This window comes from Lepisma saccharinum, chromosome 11 (assembly GCF_977018435.1).
Source record: "Lepisma saccharinum chromosome 11, izLepSacc3.1, whole genome shotgun sequence".
Classification (NCBI taxonomy): Eukaryota; Metazoa; Arthropoda; class Insecta; order Zygentoma; family Lepismatidae; genus Lepisma; species Lepisma saccharinum.
The window spans coordinates 44,149,251-44,158,271 of record NC_139239.1 but is presented as its reverse complement, the minus strand read 5'-3'; the positions used below and the strand labels follow the sequence as shown (position 1 = coordinate 44,158,271).

At 39.5% G+C, this 9,021-nt stretch overlaps 1 protein-coding gene across 1 annotated transcript in view; it reads right to left on the bottom strand.

Moving 5' to 3' along the window:
* Positions 1–1,329: 1,329 nt before the first annotated feature.
* The window catches only part of LOC145994749 (modifier of protein aggregation 4), a 32,436-nt gene continuing 24,744 nt past the window's right edge, over positions 1,330–9,021 (bottom strand). Inside the window, exon 3 of the mRNA XM_083130970.1 lies at positions 1,330–1,820. Coding sequence (XP_082987096.1) covers positions 1,757–1,820 — 64 coding nt within the window. The 3' untranslated portion in view covers positions 1,330–1,756. The remainder of the gene's footprint in view (positions 1,821–9,021) is intronic.

Genomic DNA, 9,021 nt, shown 5'->3' with positions numbered 1-9,021 from the left:
TAGAAAAGAACAGGGTCAGTTGTGTAAAAATTATTATGGCCTAATAGAAGCTAAAACTTAGCCAGTGAAAACAAAAAAATATACTTTTTTCATGAAGATTAGGCACGCAAAGGGGATGTACTACCAGTGGCGAAGCATGACATTTTTACATAGTCCTCGCAAAATTTGCCAAAAGTCAGGGTCGATCTTTTAATGGAAGGGGGGGGGGGCACAATATTTCTTTGCAATAAATGCCAATTCAATGTAAAAGCTCATACCACAGACCTTACGACTACAATAGACATAATTCTATACCATACGATGAGAATTATTAAATATGATTGAAACTGAAATGCAAACACCTCAATTGTTGCGTTTAAAAGGTAAGAACCTTTATGGTCTGCCTCCAATTGTTGTTTTGATAACGAAAAGCAGATTTCATATCGTTCAATATGTGCTCTTCCTCTTAACAAGTGGAAATAGCAGACATTCGCAGTGGCGTGCCCAGGATTAAAAAAAAAGGGGGGGTTACATGTACTTTTTAGTAGTCATTCCTCATTTTGCCATCTTTTCCTGCCTGTCACATTTTTTTTTAAGAATATTGAAGCAGGGATTATGACCCTCACCAACCCCCTCCTTGAGCATGCCACTGGACATGCTAAATAATCTTGGAAGGCTCCAGAGAAACCCTGCCGTGGCTGTAAACATGGGAATGGGGGTTAAAAAAAAAGTTCTTGTTATTGTCAAGGTCTGCATGTTCTGAAGTTTTCAGCTCATCTTGGTACCGGCAGAGACCAGAGGGATTCGTACCATTTCTGCGATGAGCTGAGGCTTCTAACACAATTTCCTTCAATAGGAAACTTGACATGAGGGTTCGGCGCAAGGGGTAGTACTGGACCCTCATTTCGATGTGCTAAGATTAGCGAATCTCTTACGTATTTCAAGCTGTTTCATGCTGTTGCTTGGCTTATTTCGCACAAATATGCGAATATTCTTACTTTTTTTTTTTTATTATACTTCTCTAAAATATTAAAATGCAATATGTTTATTATCTTGCTTGGTCATCGCCACAGCTCCCGATGCTGGAAGCTTTGCCTCTGTGTATTACATACAAATTTCAGCTGTATTTTTTGCTGAAATTTCTACGTATACTTGTTTTGTTTGTAAAATAAAGAAATATGAATTACAGCATTAGGAAGAGTAAGGTATAGGCTGGTGGCTTGAGAAGTTTGCTTTATATGTATGCTGATAAGTGATTACACATGTATGAAAACCATCATTGGATAGACCTCAAAGAAAAAACATTTTGAAGCATACTACTAATTGATGTCAAACTTAAAATGTAAAAGTAAATTGACACATTTATGGGATGTAATGTTTCTTTTAATTGCCGTAATTAGTTTCTTCACACTGCATATAATACTAAAAGCACATAATATAGAAAATGTGTTCAGGTGTTATATTGAAAGACAATGTACCTTATTAACAAACTTCCTATGAAATATCAATTCATTTATACAAACTTAAAACACAAAACAAATTAAAATTACCAGTACATCAAACTGCATATATCACATTTGATTGTATTCTAGACGAAATGTTACAATATCATGGAATAAACACTACAACAAATATATATTGAGTTATGTGCCTTTACAAACATTTCAAATTTGAAATAATCAGCTGAATTTCAGCAACAATGCAGATCCGAGTGTACACTTGAATAAAGTTCCCTGATGACCACTCCACATGTCACCGCCACCCTCTTGTCTGAAAATTATGAACTAGATGATGGTTTCTCCACAGCTTTTTTCTGCTTTTCACGCATAAGATCAGCATCTCTGAAATAAAAAGTGATGTTGAATCATTTTCTCCTGAGGGAAATTTCATTGGTTGAGCAATAGACACGTATCGCATGTCACTGAAGGAATTACCAAGTGAATGCAAGCAAGACACACGTTGTACCAGCAAATTGTCAGGTATGTGTTTCCTTATATCTATAGAGTTCCGTCCTCCATAATTGAATAACTGTAACCTGTTGTTCTCTAAGTAAATGCCTATTTTATTCCTGATAGGGTGATCCTTTGGACAGGTTTGTTATGTATACATCTAATCTGGCTGACCCAAGCATCATACAGTACTTTTTTATACATCTATTCTGGCTGACCCAAGCATCATACAGTACTTTTTTATACATCTATTCTGGCTGACCCAAGCATCATACAGTACTTTTTTCTCCACAAGTATGTATGTATTACCCATCAAATACCCACATTTTTTGGGGGAGAGGCAGACTGTTTCTACTCTGGAACTAATGTAGAATTTGTCATGGCTCATTGATGGACAACGAAATGTTCATAGGTTAAGGACACCTGTAAATATCTTACTCCGTTTTGACAGACATACGAGAAAACCTGAACATAGTTATGTTATGGTAGATATTACGACAAAGTTCCAGTGTTGCCTTTCCAGATTAAATTATGTGCAAGAACAACCACCACATTTAATATTCTCACAGTTTTCAAGTTTTTCTTATTTAAATGTTTTTACAAAACTCCGTGATTGTGTTTTAAAATTAACATTACTTGTTAGCACTATTCACTCAGTGTCTCATATTGTACACATACACAGTCCGACAATTAAGCAATGAGACAGTCGTTAATCAGATAAAAATTACGTCTTCATGTGGAATGGCTTAAAGATTGGATGTCACAACCTGTTGGATGGTCCTGTGTTCATCAAAACTGCGTAATTTCAGCATCATCTTCACTTTCGGGAACAGGAAATAATCACGAGGGATAAATCTCGGGAATAGAGACTATGATTCAACACTCTCACTTGTTTTTAGACTAGGAATACATAGACAACCACTGCTCTGTGGGACCGTGCATTATTGTGGAGCAGGAACCAACTGCCTGGTTCAGGATACTGAGGTCTGATACGGTCAGTTCTCTTCCATAATCATTCAGAGCACTACGACAGTAACAACCAATTACACTTTCACCCTCTGGAACAATTACATGATATCTTTGTTGTCGTTAAGAAACACAACATTGTCTTCACCCTTGACTTTGGAGTTGCATTTTCTTGCCTCTTGGTAAATTTAGTGACTTCTAGTCAACGATTTGTCGGTTCATACAAGAACCATAGTCAAAATGCTCTGTTTTGTCCTCCACAACACTAGAAATCAAGAAATGTTTATTCCTGCAAGCAGTTTTCAGAATGTCTTTCATGAAACTTGATGATCACTCGCTGCTCCATAGCTATTACGTGACGACACCCTTACACTTCCCTCACGACATGGTGGCATAATTCCCAGCATGACCATCGCAAGTTCATGAGGTGTTGCCAGGTTGTTGATTATGGACAGACCACACTACATCATGAACACATTACTTTACAGATAGACTGCACACGTCTGACAATATAAAATCAGTCTCATTACTTAATTGTTGGACTGTGCATAATGTATATCTAACTATAGCCTGAATAATTTCAAACCTCTTGGAACTACAGGCTATCTCAAAGTTTAATTCGGACTGGATTTACAGGAGAAGACTGGAATGCATCGGAACAAAAGGTGTGGGGTATATCATGGAAAGAATAATCAAGTAATCCCCCAAGATGATGATACCCACAGAGTGCACAATGGATGTGTTATTTTCTATGGTTCACACAATGGGAGGGGGGGGAAGGTAGGCAAATTATCCATCACCATTTTCATGCGGTGTGTATTACACAATGTGATGATAATTAATTGAAATAATGACGTCAATAAGCAGAGGGCAATGCCTGCTTCGTACCAACATAGTTTCATTTCTTAAAACAACACAGGTTGTAGAATATAAAAGTAATGAAAAAAGTGGTGTACAATTTTCCTACCATTATCTTTGAAATTGACTGTACATGGAGAAAGAAGAAATAATAAAAAAACAGAACTTTGAAAGGAACAAAAATATGTACTTCCAGCAGGAAATTGTTCTTGAAGATAAGCATCACTCTACCCGATATTTAAAAATACTGCATATAAGTTTTAGAACAAAAACAACTAAAATTTGATTTTACGAAAGAAGATTTACACAGAATATAAACACAGTCAAAAACGTTTTGCATCACCCGAGAAGTCATGAAAATAGCATCCGCAACATGCAGAAGCGGACAAGAAACGATGAAGCAGAGTTGATTGTGCGAAATAACGCGGTCGACATGCAATGCCGATCACCACAGATGACTACCGGAGTCGGCAAGCGCATGCGTGTGTACGAGTGTAGCACCACGGTAGACGGTGAATGTTAGTTAGGTGTTTCTTGCATCCAGTTAGCGAAGGTGAGCGAGTGCAGCTTTGTGCAAGGCATGCCTAGGCATACAATAGTGCAGTTTGATCGGGCCAGGATCATCACACTACTGCAAATTGGCATGTCACATAGGGCTGTTGGAGTGGCGTAAAGCGATGTCTGTAGGACCTGGAGGCGGTATACAGACACAGGAACAGTAGCAGATCGTCAACGGACAGGTCGTCCACGGGTCACAACACCAGGACGAGACCACTATGTACAACTCTCAGCTCGGCGACAGAATACCATGATGGCAAGGAACATCACTCATGCCCTCCAGGCAGCCTCTTGTGTGCGTGTGTCAAACCAAACTGTCCGTAACAGACTCCGAGAAAGTGGTTTACGTTCCAGAAGACCTCTCCGATGCCAGTACCTATTGCCACGACATCGGTGCGACCGTGTGCATTGGGCCCGTGCACATCGAAATTGGGGACCCGATCATTTGGGCTCATGTGCTCTTCACCAATGAATGTAGGCTCTGTCTAAGGCCAGATTCACAAAGAGGACATGTGTGGCGAGATTCTGGACTGCAGGAGCGGCTTCGTGGTGTCCAGGGGGTCCATCCATACCAAGGAGGAGGAATCATGGTGTGGGCAGGGATCATGCTTGGACGTCGAACGCCCCTAATTCCAATTAGAAGGACACAAACAGCTGTTCGTTATGTCAGGTACATTCTCCAGACGACTGTAGAACCATTTTGTCAGGAAATTGGTGACAAATTTGTCTTGGTGGATGACAATGCCCTTCCACACCGCGCACACATTTTGCACGATTATCTGCAGGCGGCGAATATCCGTCACATGCTCTAGCCAGCGCAAAGTCCCGACATGAATTGCATGGAACATGCATGGGCAATGCTAAAAATGCCATTGCAAACCGTCCTGTGGCTCCCACCAATCTTCGTGAAGTTCTTCTTGCGGCACAGGACGAATGGGATAGTTTACCGCAAGATCACCTTGATCGTCTGATCCTCAGTATGCCACAGCGTATTCAAGACCTTCTTGCAGCCACGGGAGGACCCACCAGGTGGTAGACAATGTTTCTGGTGGGTCCGCTATGAGGAACAGTCTTCTTGTGACAGTTCTTTGTTTTTTCGCCTCCCATCATGAATTGTTCCATTTTAGTTTTAAACACATTTCTGAGAAAATTGTACGTTTTTTGTTCCCTTTTCATTCAACATGTCTTCTTCTTCATCTTTTCTTTTGTATTCCCACTGTCATTGTCAATAAACCTTGTGCTTCATATGTCTTTTATCATTTCAGTCATGATGCAAAACTTTTTTGACTGTGTTTATATTGGAAAGAACTGAAAGTGCACTCAAGGCATTAATACTGCTGTGGATTTTCTTTTTAAAATTGTCATGTCCAGGGCTCGAAAAATCCCGGTCGCCAGGGCAACTAAAAATTTCAGCCTGGCAACTGTGATCTTTTGCTATAATATGTACGAAATTTTGATGATTCTAAGTTCAAATTGCAGTACAGAGTAAGTTAGTAAATGATTCTTTTTTTATCAGCGTTGTGAACATTCCACACTCCGTAACAATTTCTTACCCTTTGTCCCCCAAGACCCCATTTCCTACTTTCTCAAATGATTTAGCGATGTTTTGAATACCGTGATGCTCAGCATCTTATACAGAGTGTTTCAAAAGTCACACAACCCAAACTTTGGAAATGTATATCATGAAAACCGTAAGAGATATTTACACTGGGTTTTCTGAATTATAGAGCCTCATCCATCAAGATATTTTTCAATGCTTAAAATTATCAGTTCACCCCGTACAGAAAATTATATAAATTAATAACTGATGGAAAGCAGCATTCGAATTTTTCCAGAAATGAACTTCTGAGTAAGAAAAATATGTAAGAAATTATCGAAGGGTCATAATTAGACATTTGATGACTGATGCCATGTCAGTCTTTCATATGCGACAAATATTGGTCATGTGCAACATTTGATGACTTTTTGATTGGCGATTTTATGAGTTGAGTGAAAAATGCCATTTTTGGGACATATTTCCGTATATGGCAACACTAGCAGGTCGAAATATTGCCAACAGTCGCATGCAACATATGTCTAATTATTGGCTATACATTTACGTCAAAAATCGTAAATCAAGATTTTGTGCCGAAATTGGACTCTCTTGAGAGAATCCTAGGCTGCCCCTGGTTACATTGAATTCTCTTTGCTCACTGTGCCTGTTTTTAAATTGATTCAGCATGGTGTATTCCTTGGAGCAGTGCGTGTGCATCGCTGAAGAGTATTTTACTACTCATTCTTACACTCATGTGCAAGAGGTTTTCCAATAAAAATGTCCTGCTTCTGCTGTACCTCGCAAAGCAACTGTTTTACAACCACTCAAACACCAACAGATGATCCCACAAATTTTTCAAGAGTTGGTATTTATTGTTGAAAATCAGTTCTCAGATGTTTTCAGCAAATTAACAATGTTTTTTTTTAAATAATGTAATTGTTTTTTAGATAAATGCTAACATAAATTTATGAACCCAGTGATAGCCTACAGGATTAGCTTAGTGCAGAAACCCGGTGTGAATATATCTTTATGATTTTCATGATATTGTCACACCCAGAAATTAGGCATCCCACGAGAATCGAACTCAGTCATGCTATTCTACTACCATATTCCATCTACCAAAACATTTCTTTATTTTATTCATTGCTTCGCAATGCTAAGTTTTAAAGAAGCTTAGAAGAGCTGTTTGGACAAGGAAAACGACGTTGTTATCAACTAGCGAAAGCCACAACAGGATATAGGTTATCTTCGGTGACCGCAGTGGTCACAGATCTGCCCGCATTGGTTGATAAACCGCCTTGTTTGTTTGCCAAATGATGCAAGCGCTGTCAAGGGTTATCAGAAGCCAAGCCGCAGAGAAAAATAATGAGCTACCACAAGCTTCCTGTTTGTTTGGAAAGTTGATGAGTCCACGTGCCTCGAGCACGTAATTAATTCCCAAGTTTTCCTTATACGCCTTCCTCAGCCAGAAAACAACCAAAACGTCAACCTTCCATATATGGTAGATAGAACTTTCCAATTCCTTAGAAACTTGTAAATTCTTAGATTTTGACGTCAATCAGAGTTCGAAGAATCTGACGTAAATTAGATAACCCCTATGGTGACAACGCCTTTTTGAGTAATATAAAAGCTCACTTTTCCTCCACAAAGTTAGTTCAAGTTCGAGTTCAAGTTCAAGTGCAGTTCAGAGTTCAGTTGAGTCTTTTGAGATTCAGTACCAGAGAGAGTCTTTAGTCTAGAGTCCCAGTTCGAACCCAGGTTCAACCCTGAGTTTAGAAGTTAGACTCAGAAGTAGTGATGACGCTATATTCACGAAGATATTAACAGCCGTAAGGTAAAGTATGTACTTCTGTATATTTTTGTATACCAGCAGGCCTAACGGGCCCATGTAAATTGAAGGTTCATCGTAAAACTCCAAAGGAAGGAGATTCGATCAGTCAGATCGATATGTACACTTCGAACGATCACTCATGGCGAGTGAACCCATCAAATTCTGTATAAATTCAAATACTGTAACATTTACCAAAGAATATATGTTTATTAAGTTCATCTACGTGTTTCTCTTCTTATGGTCTTGGTTTAGAAGGTGATTGCATGCAAGTTCTTTTTCCAGAAGTCATAATTGTAAGTCATAGTTTTAAGTCTTAACTCTTTGCAGTTAAGTGGTGGAACCCCCATAATTTGCCCTTTTCTCTTTGTATCTTGTACTCTTCTGCCGGGAGTACAGATGAGAAAAGAGTGTACAGCCCAAGAACCTAGTTCTGTGTCAGGTGAGCGCAGTGGCTGTGAGATCCCTGGTGAGCCCCGGCAAACATATGTCCCACGGACTCTGAGGGTAACCCAGTGTTAGACTTGGAGGTCTATGGTTCGAGTCAGGGTTCGTGACATATTAAATGGTGGAGGTGCGGGGCATCTCACCAAAAGTAGTAGTAAAAGTGAGAGCATCTCACCAAAAGTAGTAGTAAGAGTGAGAAGGCATCTCACCAAAAGTAGTAGTAATTGTTTGTCAATTATTGAAATTATGACTCTGGAAATCCTTGGATGTCTGACCAAGAAATAAGACGCAGTGAGAGAATTGCATCACGTAGACAAATAGAGATTCCTTGTATACTTAGTGAGTGTAACGAGAATATATCTGAAAATAAGCCTCAAGTAGTCACAATGCCGACCGATTCAGAAAACGCTGGAGCAGCAACAGCGATGAGTTCAGTTCCATGTCACGGACGAGTGCCGTCCGTCCAACCAGATACGTTCTCAGGAGGTAAAGGTGAAAACGTAAGACAGTTTATTCAAACGTATGAGAGAGTTGCCACTATTCTAGGTTGGTCTGAAAGAGATAAAATTAAGTATCTTCCCGCGTATTTGAAAAAGAGCGCATCAGACTTTTGGGAATTGCATCGAAGCACCTTAGAAGAATTAAACCTCTTCTCAGAGCTTAAAGCGAAGTTGGAAGAAGCCTTTTCACCTGTCTACCCAGAAGGTGACGCATTGATAGAACTCAGTGCACGAAAGAAGGGTGATGATGAAACAATAGAGCAGTATTACTACTCTATGCTGAAACTTTGTCAAAGGGCAGACCCACACATGAATACCGAGAGTAAAATGAACTACATTTACAGAGGACTCAGTGAGGATCAAGTTGAGAAACTAGTCCCGATGAGACCTGAATCTTTAAGT